Source organism: Mandrillus leucophaeus, unplaced genomic scaffold (genome assembly GCF_000951045.1).
Source record: "Mandrillus leucophaeus isolate KB7577 unplaced genomic scaffold, Mleu.le_1.0 Scaffold1254, whole genome shotgun sequence".
In the NCBI taxonomy this organism is placed as follows: Eukaryota; Metazoa; Chordata; class Mammalia; order Primates; family Cercopithecidae; genus Mandrillus; species Mandrillus leucophaeus.
In genome coordinates, this window is record NW_012100921.1 from 76,686 (window position 1) to 91,955 (window position 15,270).

At 37.6% G+C, this 15,270-nt stretch overlaps 1 protein-coding gene and 1 pseudogene across 1 annotated transcript; both read right to left on the reverse strand.

Moving 5' to 3' along the window:
* Positions 1-3,049: 3,049 nt before the first annotated feature.
* Positions 3,050-4,013, reverse strand: LOC105533497 (olfactory receptor 52H1). The gene is given in 3 exon segments (XM_011971972.1): positions 3,050-3,738; positions 3,741-3,794; positions 3,797-4,013. Coding segments are annotated over 3 exon segments (960 nt in total).
* Positions 4,014-10,908: 6,895 nt separating this feature from the next.
* Positions 10,909-11,856, reverse strand: LOC105533498 (annotated as a pseudogene).
* Positions 11,857-15,270: the final 3,414 nt, after the last annotated feature.

Sequence of the window (15,270 nt, forward strand, 5' to 3'; positions counted from 1 at the left end):
ATAACCAGAAGAGAATAACAGAATACTAGAAAATCTTCGGGTATCTGTGGCCAGTTTTGCAAGTTGACACGGAAAGCAGAACTCTCATACAGTCAAATGTGTCTTAATTTTAAGTAACTAGATTTCACATTGAAGTAGACAGTATAATAGTGGTTACCAGACTGAGGAGTGGACAGGAAAAGCAAAGATATTAGTCAGTGTTTAAAGTTTCAGTTAGACTAGAGGAATATGTTCTAGTGTTCTATTGCACATCATGGTGATTATAGTTAATAATAATGCATTGAATACTTCAAAATTTCTAAAAGAATAGATGTTAAATGTTCTTACCATAAAGAAATCATAAGTATATTAGGTGATTAATAAGTTAATTAGCCTGATTTAGTCATACAATTTATGTTTGTCAATTAAAAATTTAAAAATAACTGAAATGTAAATTAATTAAAACTTTAAAACACAACTAGAGTTTATAGCAACCGTAAAAGTAGGCTCTGATCTTCCCAGATTTTTTTCCCTTCATTTGGAGTCTATTTTCATAAGCATGAGGCTGTGTTTAATGAGAATATCACTGAACTGGGGGTTAGCAGATTGTATTCTAGCTCCACATTAATAACTTCCTTGCTGTGTGCCTTGGAAAAGTTATTTGTACTTTTTGATCTTCAGTTTCCTCTTCTGAGAATGAGATTTGGATAGCTTCAGTTGCATAGGACCTGGCCCTAGCCCTGCCTATTCCTCATGTCCTATCCCTTCCCTGGATCACTCTGCTGCAGCCACTAGGGCCTTATTTCTATCCTCAATTCATGTCAATCTCTTTTCAGCCCTAGAGTATTTTCATTTGCTGTCCTCTCTGCCATTGTCCTTCAGGCCAGTTTTAATCCATCACCTTATTCAACTTTATTTTTTTCATTTGTTATATTAATATTTTTAAGCAATGAACTAATTTCTTTGTTTTATTGCTTATCACTCTCCCAAGAATACAAAATCCATGGAAGAAGGCAGAGATTCCTCATAATCCCAAATGCTTAGAACAATATCTAAAATATAGAATGTCCTCAATAAATAGTTTCCAGATGAATGGATGATTTTCTTTTTTATAATTTAACTTTTGTTTTTAAGTTCTGGGGTGCACTTGCAGGTTTGTTACTTTGGTAAACTTGTGTCATGGGGGTTTATTGCACAGATTATTTCATCACCTAGATATTAAGCCTAGTATCCATTAGTTATTTTTCCTAATCTTCTCCTTTCTCTTATCCTCTACCCTCTGATAGGCCCCAGTGTGTGTTGTTCCCTCTGTGTGTCCATGTGTTCTCATCATTTAGTTCCCACTTTTAAGAACACACAGTATTTGGTTTTCTGTTCCCGTGTTAGTTTGCTAAGGATAATGCCCTCCACCGCCACCCATGTTCCTGCAAAGGACATGATCTCATCGTTTTTTATGGCTGCATAGTATTCCGTGGTGTATATGCACCACATTTTTTTATCCAGTGTAACATTGATGGGCATTTGGGTTGATTCCATGTCTTTGCTATTGTAAATATTGATGCAATGACCATATGCATGCATATGTCTTTATAATAGAACCATTTATATTCCTTTGTATATACCCAGTAATGGAATTGCTGGGTCAAACAGTATTTCTGTCTTTAGGTCTTTGAGGAATTGCCACACTGTCTTCTACAATGGTTGAACTAGTTTACAATCCCACTCTCAGTGTATAAGTGTTCCTTTTTCTCCATAACCTCACCAGCATCTGGGTTTTTTTTTTTTTTTTTTTCATGTTTTAGTAATAGCCAAAGAATGGATGATTTTCAAAACAGGATTTATTGGAGAAACTTTATTGTTCAAGTAGAATCTTACCTAAGTGCTTGATACACAAGCAAAAGTAGATAATATCAGGTCTGCTGATTGTGGAAAAATAAGACAAGAAACGTCCTTCATATAAGCCTTGAGATGCACCTTAAAGCAACCTCTCAGAATCCAGCTCTTTAGAATTGCCTTGGAAACCACTGGGATAGATCAACTCTACATTTCATAATAGTTTATGATTATGCTTCTAAGTTCCTTCTTTGATCTCAACATATAGTATTTTCTCAGTACCAATGCTTACAAAATTTGGATGCATTTTTCCATGGATGTGTTACTATATTGTAGTGTTCCCATCCTCATTCCCTCTCCTTGCTGTAAAATTGTGGCTTGCAATCAAGGAACTGCAGTATATAGAACAGAGTTCCAGAGGCCCTCTAACTAGTGTGGTTACATTTGTACTTTAGTTTCTAAATGAGCTGGCTTGAAGTCTAATCTGTGTACTGTGGGAAGTCCAGTTCTTTACTCAAATCTCCAACTGTTTTCAGGGGTTATGTTCTCCCTGTACTACCTCTGCAGCTCACTTTCTCAATGTGTCTTGGGGCCTAGAAGCTACTCTCCTCTCCCAGCACTAAAGCCAGCAACCCTGCCATTCATTGATCAATATGCTAATTCACTCATTCCCTTTATAGCACTGCTGATATAACATTATTTTAGCAGGCTTGTACTGAAGGCTCTTCAATTTTTCATATTGTGTGTGTATAGGGAGGAAACATTTAAAGGGAATTACAGTGAAACATAAAAGGAAGATAATTTGAATCAAATGTTATCATTAACGTCCTAAATATCCATCTGATAATCCTCTCAGTGAGAAATTTCTCACTGATCTTTTCACTTTTATTCTCTCTTCCTCAGTGTTTCTGTTTTACTTAACACACTCACTTACAATAGCTACGAATCTCAATTTCCAAATTTTTATTTCTTTTTCAATTCAGAGTAATTTCGCTCTCTGTTTTCATCTCCTTCTCCCTGATCATATTCTGTACAGCACTCTATTTCACAAGCAAAGAGGTCATCAAGGATTTTTTTTATACATAGGACCATCATTTTCATACAGATCATGCCACATTCTTGGCACATGAAAGCAACTTCAGGTAGTTCTTGCTTTAAATAGCATTTGTCATTTCACTCTTTCTACATTTCTGTACACTGTAAGCTTATCCTAGTTATTCCATTGCCCAGTAAAACATCATCCTGTACCCTTAGTAGAAAACAAAACTATAACCTTATCTCTGATCTGCTTGGTCTTCACTCCGTAAACCATGGGGTTAAATGCAGGTGGGATAACAATGTAGAGATTGGCAAACATGATGTGGAAGGTGCGAGAGACATTGTGTCCAAAACGATGGGCAAGGATGGAGAAAAAGGCAGGCATATAAAACATGAGGATGACACAGACATGAGAACCACAAGTGCCGAGGGGTTTCTGGCGGGCATCTTGGGAGGGAAGGCGAAAGACAGCACAGAGGATAAGGGCATAGGAAACAGCAATGAGAATCACATCTGAGATGACCATCATGATGGGAACACAAAAGCCATACCAGATGTTGATGGAGATATCAGCACAGGTGAGCCTGACAATGCCTATATGCTCACAGTATACGTGGGGTATGATACGTGTCCTGCAGAAAGGCAGGCGCGTCAGCAAGAATACGTCTGGCAGGATGATGCAGAACCTTCGAAAGGAGATGCCCATAGCAATCTTGATGATGGCCTTGGGAGTCAAGATGGTGGTATATCTCAAGGGAGAACAGAGAGCTACATAGTGATCAAATGCCATGGCCATCAGAATGGCTGAATCCAGAACAAAGCTGTAGTGAAGGAAGAACATTTGTGTAAGGCATCCTGGGAATGTGATTTCGCGAGCCCCCAGCCAAAGATACTGAGTGTTTTAGGCACACCAGCGGTGGACAAGGTGAGGTCAGTCATGGCAGCAAGGAGAGAAAGAAGAACATGGGTTCATGAAGACTATGTTCCACCACAATGAGGTAGCGAAGGATGCAGTTTCCCACAACAGCTACAATGTAGATGACACAGAAGGGAATTCCAATCCACATGTGGAATTGCTCCAGGCCTGGGATCCCTACCAGAATGAAGGGCCCTGGATTGTAACTGCTTAGGTTGAAAATGATCATGGCAGATGCAGATGGCATAAATCTCAGCTCCTAAAGACAGAGGGTGATTAAGGATAGTTAGAGAAACTTGAGTAACTCTCAGACTTTCAACTAATTATCATTATGGCCTCCTGAAGATAAAGTGACCATATAATTTGTCATCCAAAATAGAACCTGTTTGAAATCAACAAAGGTTAAAATTAGTAATAATGGTAGCAACATGCATAAACCAAGATTATTCCAGATACAAATAGATACATTATTGGTCTACCTGAAGAGAATCTTTTCTTTCTTCTGGCCTCCCCCAGTAGTGTACACAGCTACTCCAGGAAGCCTTCCAGACTGGTTACACTCTTCATTGTACACTGTTCTCCCATACAAGTTAACAAAGTACAGAATACACTTTTTCATGGTGGATTATAGCTTATATGACCTTATGGACATCATTATTTAGGATCTGCTTGCTCTGTCATTGCCCCCAAGGCAACTGTTTGCTTCTTTTAAAGCTACCTGATGACTGTGGCTCTTAGATTTGTAAGATCAACACCCCTTTATTGCCATCTAAAAACCTAATTCAGTTCAGCAAACACCAGATGAGTTCCTACACTATGCTGGATAACATGTGTAAGCCAAATTTAAATTAGAAAAGTCCCTTATAGCTGAGGCTCACTAGCCTTTCTCCTCAAAAAAAAAAAAAATCAGTAGTTTTCCAACACTTTGTATACTACACAAGTGTATTCTAATAGTGTGGACTTAGTGACACTATCAGTCAAGGTTTCTGTCCAAAAGTAGGACTGCGTTTTTGTGAACATACATCTATTAGAGAGACACATCGACCCAAGCAAGACACATACTCTCTCAAACACAGACCCTTAATATTTACATTCTCAGGCATATCCGGACCTACACTTATATTTTGTCATATATTTTGCCGCCATATATTTACCCATACATAATCTTACACAATTATAAGCCCCTTCTCCTCCCGTCTTCCCCCCACACATGTGCTGAGAATATAAACAAAACATTTCATAATTAGATTTTGTCATTGTCACAGGCTTTGTAAATTCCTAAAACCTCTCCACTGGTCCTATACCTTCTTCCTTCCCTAGTAATGCCTCTACCCACCCCTCATCAAACATCCCATTTCATTTACATAGAAAGATATTTTTTATGTGTATAGATACTCCTTATGCTTATAGATACTCCTTTTGTGAGTAGAAAGACACTACATGTGTAAGTGCTACAGGTAATGAACCATATAGCAAGGCCAGGGGCTTCCAGAATCAGGACTAAAATGAGACTTGTGGTAGCCATATACGTCATATTCCTCACCTGAGAAGGCCAAGAATCATGTTTAAACTTATTCCTACCCCTGTATTTTATGTCCTTCTTGGGCCCAGCTCATAATGCTTTCCATTCCTCAGATCAGAACTTACTTTCTTCATTCTTCTTTAGGTAAAAAGGGACACATGATGCTTTCTCTTTATTTCTTACCCTTCCTTATCTATAGGTAAAAACACCTTTCTTACAACAACTCAAACTCTCCTCTACAGTGTCTTCACATTCTAGATTCTGAGAACATAGTCCAGACTTCAGAGGGTGGGTCACAGCTCAGCCCCCCATCTACTGAGGATTCAAGGTTTTCCTGCTTAGTCCACCTTCATCTTGATTCTCTTATCCACTGGGGCCATAGAATTCACCTGTTGCTAACACTAGAAACCTGACTAGGTTGTTCAGCCTTCATGTTGAAAAATCCTCTTCTATGCTGTTCACATACTCAAACATCATGTGAAAACTCCTCTTCTATGCTACTCACATACTCAAATAACATGTGGCATCAACATACTGAAACTATATGTTAATACTTTGAATCACAGCTCTCCCATCTTGTCTGAGGTCATCCTTTACTCATACATATGTGAGGAAAGGTTTTCTTGAGTTTTTGTATTTCCATGAACTCAAATACAACAGATGTTCATGAAGTCATCCAAAAGCATTCACAAACACACATGGGTGCACAGACAGTTAACTCTCAGGGTTCTCATTTAACGATCAGACAAATCCACAATGTGGAAAAATCTACAACAGTCTGTTTTCTTTTTTCAAGTCAATGCCATTAAAGGGGAAAGGGGAATATCAGATAAGGAAAATCCATTTCCAGATTAAAGTACATTTAAGAGAAAAACAAATAAATGCAGTGCGGTTATTTATTTATTTATTTATTTATTTATTTATTTACTTGAGACAGAGTCTCACTCTGTCACCCAGGCTGGAGTGCTGTGGCATGATCTCAGCTCACTGCAACCTCTACCTCCCCAATTCAAGCAATTCTCCTGCCTCAGCTTCCCGAGTTGCTGGGATTACAGGCGCCCGCCACCACCCCCAGCTAATTTTTGCATTTTTAGTAGAGACGGGTTTTCACCATGTTGGCCAGGCTGATCTCGAACTCCTGACCTCAGATGATCCACCCACTTCAGCCTCCCAAAGTGCTGGGATTATAGGCGTGAGCCACCACGCTTGGCCTGCAGTGTAGTTCTTGATCGAATTCTGTTTAAACAAACCAGGTATTGAATTCAATTAATGAATAATTAGGGAAACTTAAATATGAACTAGATATAGAGTGATATAAAGGAATTAGTGTTAATTTTATCAGTAATAATTATTGTATTATGGTAGACACACACACATACACTCAGGCATCCACAGTATGTTAGCAAAATATTGGCACAGAGCATGTGCTCTGGAGCCTCAGAAAGCTAGCTTTCACAACTTAATCATGGTTCCACAATTTACTGGCTATGTGAATCTGGGCAAGCTATTTAAACTATATGATATTTGGGTTCCTATGTTTTTAAAAGAAATTAATATTTCTAATTTTTACAATTATTATTAGGACAAAATGATACACACTAAAAAAATTTTTTTTTTTGAGACAGAGTCTTGCACTGTTGCCCAGGCTGGGGTGCAGTGGCACAATCTTGGCTCACTGCAACCTCCATCTCCACGGTTCAAGTGATTCTCCTGTCTCAGCCTCCCGAGTAGCTGGGATTATAGGCGCCCACCACTATGCCGGCTAATTTTTTTGTATTTTTAGTAGAGACAGGCTTTCACTATGTTGGCCAGGCTGGTCTCAAACTCCTGACCTCGTGAACTGCCCACCTCGTCCTCCCAAAGTGCTGGGAATACAGGCGTGAGCCACCACACCCGGCCGAAAAATATTCAATATAGTACCTGAAACATAGTAAGCATATAACAAGTTTTACTTCTTTATATTAGGTTATATTTATATCATTAGCATTATCATTAACAGTCAGACCACACAGTGGAGAAGAGAACAGAAATAGCAAGATGGATAAAAATTAACAAGAGCACCCCTGGGCATACACACATACCAGCACACTTAATTCTACATTTTAGGTTAGAGTTACGGACTCTTGTCATATGTCTTGAAACAGAAATTTCCTAACACTGCTAACTGTGGTCATATTTAATCCAACTGTATAATTATCCATCTGTTCTGATCTTTTGATGCTTATTCAGTGGAGCATATACACAAGTATTGGAGATCAGGACCTCAGTTTATAAACGGGAGTTGCTCAGGGAAGAAAATTATAGTGCCCAGCCCATGGCCCCTAAGAAATAGAGCCCTGGCTTTTCACTCACTTTGTCTAAGTCTTGTCCCAGTCAAAGCCCTTCAAATAGCCAATACTCACCAAATCTTGGGGATCAGGCCAAAGGGAAAGAAGAAAGAATGTGTTGACAAAACCTGCAAGAGAGCAGACACACCAACCAAAAAAAATAAATAAAAATAAAAATAAATAAGTGGAAGGAAAAGGAAGGACATTAGAGAGGTTGATTCCCTGTCCATTTATTTTCTCTGATCACTCACTGTTCTCTGTGGGGAAAAGGCAGGTAGTCAGGGGATTAGGGACTCTGACATGCCTTCTTCTCATCCTCAAGGGAAGAAAATGAAAAAGATTCTATTAACTTTGTTAATGTCTTTGAGTAAACACTGCTTTAGGGTACTTTATTTATTTATTTGTTTGTTTGTTTATTTGTGAGCTGATGTGTATGTGAGTGGAAAGCCGTGTGGATGTGCCTGTCATATCACCCAGATTTCAAGTTCATGCCCTCACTTACCAGATAAAGGACTTTGGACGAGTTACTTATTTCCATTAAAAGATGGTCATATTAGCACCTATCTCTCAAGATTTTATAAGGATTGACAAATTAAGTAGGGCACTGCTTGTGAAAATGCTTAACATATTGGCAAACTCATAGTGTAGAATAATAACCTAGGGCACCTGTTAAAATAAAAATTATATGGCCCACATGAAATAATCCTAACATTATCTTTTAAAAATTCCAGTGACTTCAGGGGTACAAGTATTTTTTGATTACATGGCTGAATTATATAATGGTGAAGTCTGGATTTCTAGCGTACCTGTCAACCGTATTGTGTAGTGTGTACTCAGTAGGTAATTCTTCATCCCTCACCCCTCTCCCAACCTCTCCTCTCCTGGGTCTCCAGTGTCCATTATACTACAATGTATGCCCTTGCATACCCATAACTTAGCTCCCACTTATAATTTTTAAAAAATTAAACTTCATTAAAAATTACAAAAACAATTTGAGCAAATAAAATATATTCTTATGGAAAAACTGTTAGGTCTACCTGCTGGTACTGTCAGGAATTTCTGGAAGTCCAGATACCAATTTTTACCTGAGAGGCTTTTATCCCACAATTCTGAAAGCCAAGTCAGTTTCTGTCAATGTTTGTCAAAGGTTTGCTAAATATTGTTGGATGTGTTAATTAATAAAGATCGCCAGGAGTCCACTCAGTACTCTGAATGTTCTATTATATCTGGAATAAACCAGAACTAAAGAGATTAGCATTGTATTGGCTCCCGACAGAATTTTTACCTTCTGCTGAATAAAAATTGAGGTTACTTCACTTCTCTATACTAGGATAAGGGACTGAAAAGTCACATGAACTTGTGTATTCTGTAAGAATGTCATTAATTGCATCACTTACTGCCTATTCTAAGAGCTTTCTGAAGATATTTCTCTGTTCTTCATATCAAGAGTAGTTTGGCTTCTCTAACAATTAACTGTCTGAACTTATAGCTATCATGAATGATTTAGCTAATCATGTTTAACTCTCACACAGACTGCTAGAAAGCTTGCAGCTGAATTTCTGACCCACATATAATAAGAGAACAAAAATTCATAGCAGGTGGAAAGTGTATTTTCAGCCTATTTTTTGTCTTAATTTTTAAAAATCTGTCTATTTTTCTTTTTGCCTTTTCTATTTATACTTTGTAATATGCCACATAACAATGTTTCTGAACAATGGTCCCATAAGATTACAATACCTATTATAGAGTACCTTGTCTATGTTTAGACATGTTTAGATGCACAAATACCATTGCATTACACTTCCCTACAATATTCGGTATAGTAACATGATGTACAGTTTCGTAGCCTAGGAGCTATAGAATATATTATAGAGCCAAGGCTATATCACACAGATTTATGTAAGTACGCTCTATGAGATTTGCACAATAATAAAATCACCTAACAATACATTTATGAGACTGTAGCCTCATTGTTAAGTGGCACCTGACTATATTTTTATTTATGGTATGCAAAATACATCAAATAATTTTGGAAACAATGTATGTAGCTATTGTCACACGTTAAGAGATAGAATATAAATTCAAATACAATTCTCTGGGTCCAAAGGACATCCTTTTCTATTAAAACTATATGTTGAGAGCCATTGTAGAAATAAAAAATTTAATGATACGTGAAAAGGGTAGTAGCACAGGGATGGCAAAGTGGTCTTAAGGTAAAGACACCATGAACAACTCTGACATTTTGAGTCAAGTGAAAGCAGTGAGGATTTGAACTACTGGGGTAGAGCCTGCACTCAGCTGGGGAACCCAAGAGGTTATTTAGGAAAAAACCACAGGTTTTGAGGACATATCAAATTTGAAGGGGAAAGAAGACATTGACTATCATTACTACCTGGCAAACACCTAAAAATAATTATTATTGACCGAGTGACTGAATGACTCACTATGACCAACTTATGCATATTGGATTTGAAGAGATAATGAATCATACAGAGGTACATTTTTGGCTTGTGACTACATCTCTATGAAGATACAAACATGAAAAAAAAATTGAGACCACTAGTGCTTCCAATTGGTCAAGTCTCAAACCCACTTCTTAGTCTGTATATGCTTTACCATTTTACTAGCCATAGGAATTTGCCTCCCTCCTTTTATTCCTTGTGGAAAACTCCACCCACCTACATCTCATTTGGCTTTCTCAAGGTTGAGTTAAACATTGAGTTTTATCATTGCCTTATCCCTTTGCTTAATATAAACACCTGCACTCTTAAGTTAATAATTTTATGATTATTTGCCATTTATTTATTTGATAAGCATTGTATGTCCCTAGTGTATGCTACATATTATACTTGATATTGTCTAGAAATTAATGGGTGTGAACAAAGTAAAAACTCAGAACCCTGCAGAATCATCAAAGAGGTAATTTACTGCCTTGCTATGGTGTATAAATAAACTACTATGATATATACATCTGAAAAACCATTGAGATTTGCCAATCATTACATTGTCTTCATTAAAAGTTTTATAATCACTTTAGAGCAATCATAAGGAATTACAAAAGTTTTTGTTTCTAGAAGTCAAAAAATATTTATTATTTCCTAGACTCAGAACTTACTTTGCTATAACTGGAATGATTGAGTAGACTTCTGCCTCAAATCACAAAGAAAGCAAAACTCAAGTTCTCGTTAATAAATTTTAGTCTGTCCTTTTTCTTGGGCATCTGAACACAGGTTCAGTCTTTGACCCAACATACACTAGGAACTTGTCCCTACCTCCAAGAGCTCAGGCACCTATCACTGGGACCCCTTGGGAAAGAGCAGAAGAAGGATTCTGTTCCAGATCTGCTTGGTCTTTACTCTGCAGACAATAAGGTTGAAAGCAGGTGGGATGATTACGTAAAGGTTGGCAAACATCATATGAAAGGTATGAGGGACATTATGCCCAAAGCAATGAGCAAGGATGGAGAAGAATGCTGGTATATAGAATATGAGGATAACACAGACATGGGAACCACAGGTGCCAAGGGCCTTCTGCCGGGCATCTCAGGAGGGGAGACAAAAGACAGCATAGAGGATGAGGGTGTAGGAGACAGCAATGAGGATCACATCTGTCATCACTGTCATGATAGGAATACAAAATCCATACCAGATGTTGATGGAGATATCAACACAGGCAAGCTGGGCAACACCTATGTGCTCACACTATGTGTGAGAAATGATATGTGTCCTGCAGAAGGGTAAATGATTCACAAGGAAAACACACGGGACAAAAACACAGAGACTTTGGAAACATATTCTCACAGCAATTTTGATAATGATTTTGGGAGTCAGAATAGTAGTGTATCTCAAGGGTGAGCAGATGGCCATATAGCAGTCAAATGCCATGACCAGCAGTATAGCTGAGTCCAACACAAAGCTATAGTGCAGAAAGAATAATTGGGTGAGACAGCCAGGAAAACTGATTGTTTGGGAACCAAACCAGAAGATGCTAAATGTTTTGGGGACACATACGGTGGACAATATGAGGTCGGTAATGGCCAGCATGGAAAGGAAAAAGAACATGGGTGCATGAAGACTGTGCTCCACCACAATGAGGTAGAGAAGGATACTGCTGGCCACGACAGTCACGAGATAGATAAAGCAGAACGGGATGCTGGTCCAGACGTGGTACTGCTGAGGTCCGGGGATGCCCAAAAGGGTGAAGGGGCTTGTACCATGGTCATTCACATTGTACATGGTCATTAAGATCAATAACTTCTGTGTCCTAAAAACAAATTGTTTATAATGAACATGAGTAAATTGTATGGTAATTCTTCCTCCACCACTTCCTCGGGGCTGGTCCGCCTCTTTCCTATATTCCAAGAAAAAACCTCTCATTGATATTAAGAGCAATGTTCATCACTTGAAGAAAGACTCTCAGACCCAAAACTTCTGATACTAATCATCCAATTACTCTAGAATCTTCTTCAAACTGCATAAACTGCTATTCCCATTTTAATGACTGAGTTCTCCCTGGGTCAATGGAAGTTGCTGCTCTATAGATATGAGTATAGAGAAAAGTAGTCTAACTACATGCAGGGATAGAAAGAAACTGAAAAATACTGGATCACAGTTGGGAAAATGAGATAATTAATAATTACAGACTCCCACTACGTGCCAGGTTCTTGAAAAATATTATCTTATTTAGAACTACCTCCTGAGATATGTATTTTTATCCCCCTCATTTTTTTTTTTTTTTTGGCAGAAGCTGAAACGGAAACGTAACCTTACCTAACAACTCACCTTTAGTAACTAGCAGAGCCAAGGTCATTAGATTCCACAGCCACTACTCTTTCATGTTGGTGTTACACTAGGTGACTGCCTCAACTCACTGTGAGATGCCAAGAATTCAGAAGAGGCATGGAAGTGTAGCAAAGGATGTAAGGAAACAGATCACTGGAACTGTAATTTGTCCCGCACACTGACCCCACCCCAATTTCAACGACTGTTCTGATATCCCAGACGCTACGCAGAGAGACTTAAGGCGTGTAGACCAAAATGTTCTCTGAGATTGTGATGTTTGATGCCTCCCATATGAATGACATGAGAAAGGGTATGAGGCTCAATCTCAGTCCATCCTTAGGAATTAATGAGGGAATCTTGCTTAAGTATCAGAGAAAATTGGTTTGTGTGCTTTTTACAAATACAGAGGGGACCTCTAGTGGAAGAAAACTAGAATTTATATATTCTAAATCCTAAGTCAAGCTAAAAGCAAATAAACTTTATAACAAAAGCTAATATTTTTTGAAAACTTTAATATACTACATGAGACCACTTTTGTAATTTTCTTAACAATTCTATGAGACAGGTAATAATATTATCCACATTTTAAGGATGCAGAGAAAAGTAATTTGTCAAAAGCCACACAAGGAGGAAACGGTAGCACTGGGAATCAGACCCATGAGTCTTTTCCTAGACTCCTCTGTATATAACCAAAATTATCTACAGACTCTGTGTGGCAAATAACACGTATAATATCTGTATAGCAAAGGATACAAAATTAACCAATATATAGAAAACAAAAATATAAAACAAGTTAACAACATAAAACCAAATACATCATTTATGCTTATAGATTGCTTGAATTCTTCTGTCAAAAAGCACAAAGATAAAGTTTAAAAATTCAATTATATGTCACATGAGAAAGATCTAAAACAAAATGATGCAGAAAGGATAAACAAGTGTGAATAAACAGGATAAAAAGGATAGACAAGTGTGTTTCAGACAAATTTAAATGTGATGGAAGCGAGTCTAGCAAAATGGAAAGCAGAAACAGTAAAACTTAACTTAGAAAGCATTAAACAGAACAAAAGGTACTTTGCGCAGTTAAAAGGAACACTTCTTAATGAAGGTGTAAGTCATGCTATTTGTACACATCTCTTCTTAGCACTCTAGACACTGTTCCTTAGTGATAGTCAATTCATTTACCCACTTTTTAAATTTTTTATTATTTTTCATAGTTCTCTTGTAATTCCTCTTGATTGTTTAAAGACATATGTCTAGACATTAACTGCAGTTTAAAATTCTTGTGACTCATCTACTCAAAACTTTGTCTCCAATGGATGGATTTATATGTTACTGAGGCACAATCACCTAATTCCAGGGTCATATATTTGAAGCACTGTAGTCCAAAATTGATCAACTTCATAAATCACAAATGTAGACACTGCACTTTGTATCTATTCAATCATGTGATTCAGTTATTACCAATTTGTCCTTGAAAAACCTGAAGCCCTCTAGAATGACTTTCTTACTACCATTCATTCAATGCCCAGGAGTCTTTACATTCTGCTCTGTTCAGGTTAAAATCCATGATTCATCGTTTCAGCCACTCTCTTACCAACATTTTGCTTGCCCTTGTTCCACTGACCTTCCATCACATATGTGTGATAAAACCCCCTGCATTATTCCACCAAATAAGTACCCTAGGTCCAAAAAAATAAGGAAACAAGCAAACTTCTTAACTAGACGTATTTGTGTTTCCATAATTTCATGATAATCAATGTTAAACTTAACTGGTGAACTATCCAGTGATCCAACAGCATAATCTTGCTCAGCTCAATCTCTGTGACTCATTGTTTCCTACAGTCCTCAAAGCATTCTCATCTCACTCCAACTCCCTTTCTCAACAGATAACCTTCCATTTTACTTCACAGAGAAATTAGGAACCATTAGGTATGAAATTATATAAGACCGAAACATCAGTCTTATATGGGAAAATTATTATTTTACGATTACCAAATATATGACAGTAATTTGATGAAATTCATTTTGTTATTAAAGGGAATGCTGAAAATTTTAGACTTTCATTAGAACCATTTTAATTAATATCCCCAACTTCTAGAGGAGTTTACTCAGTATCCTTTAATGAATAACTAAGAATCTCATGTTTTCTGTTGGACCAGCTCTAGGCTCATGAATCACCTGGAGTTGTCCTTTGATTTTTGAAAATAAGTTGGGCAATCTGCTATTGATTACTATCACTTGAAATATTGGTTGGTGACATAAATTGGCATAGCAGCTATTATTGAGTTACATTTACCAAAGAATAGAAATATGTGCACAACAATATATGATTGTCCTTTATTCCATGTTAAAACATTTTTCTAATTTTTTAAAGAGCCAAGGCATTTTTCCTATTCACAAAGATCAACTTGACAAATAATATCTTTGATGTGATGTCTGAAGCTTTTAAAATGGAAGAAGTTACGTGTGTGAGCTCAGATTTCAAAGACAAGCAACCGAGAAGTCTAGATCAAGATCTAGCTACCCACAGAGGATAAGATTTGAGAAGTACCCGTAGAATCCCTGTCTTCTCTATCAAGAGCACTGATTCCCCAGACCACTTACTTAGGAGCATCTCTGATCTGGAGTCCTACTTCGAGTTAAAAGACTAGAGCACCCTCTTGAATAGACTCTATTAAAAGCCTGTGTCATTCAGGAGCCCCTGGATGCTGGCATTTTCATCATGCATGGTTCTGTGAATTAGATAATTACAGCTGCAAAATGTCACTGGGGAAGACTCAGAGAGCAAGGTACAGAGGTGGGCATTATTCCTGGGAAAGGGCACAAGAAGGCTGAAAGTTGGAGAAATCTTACAGGGGACCTGTGGGGAAA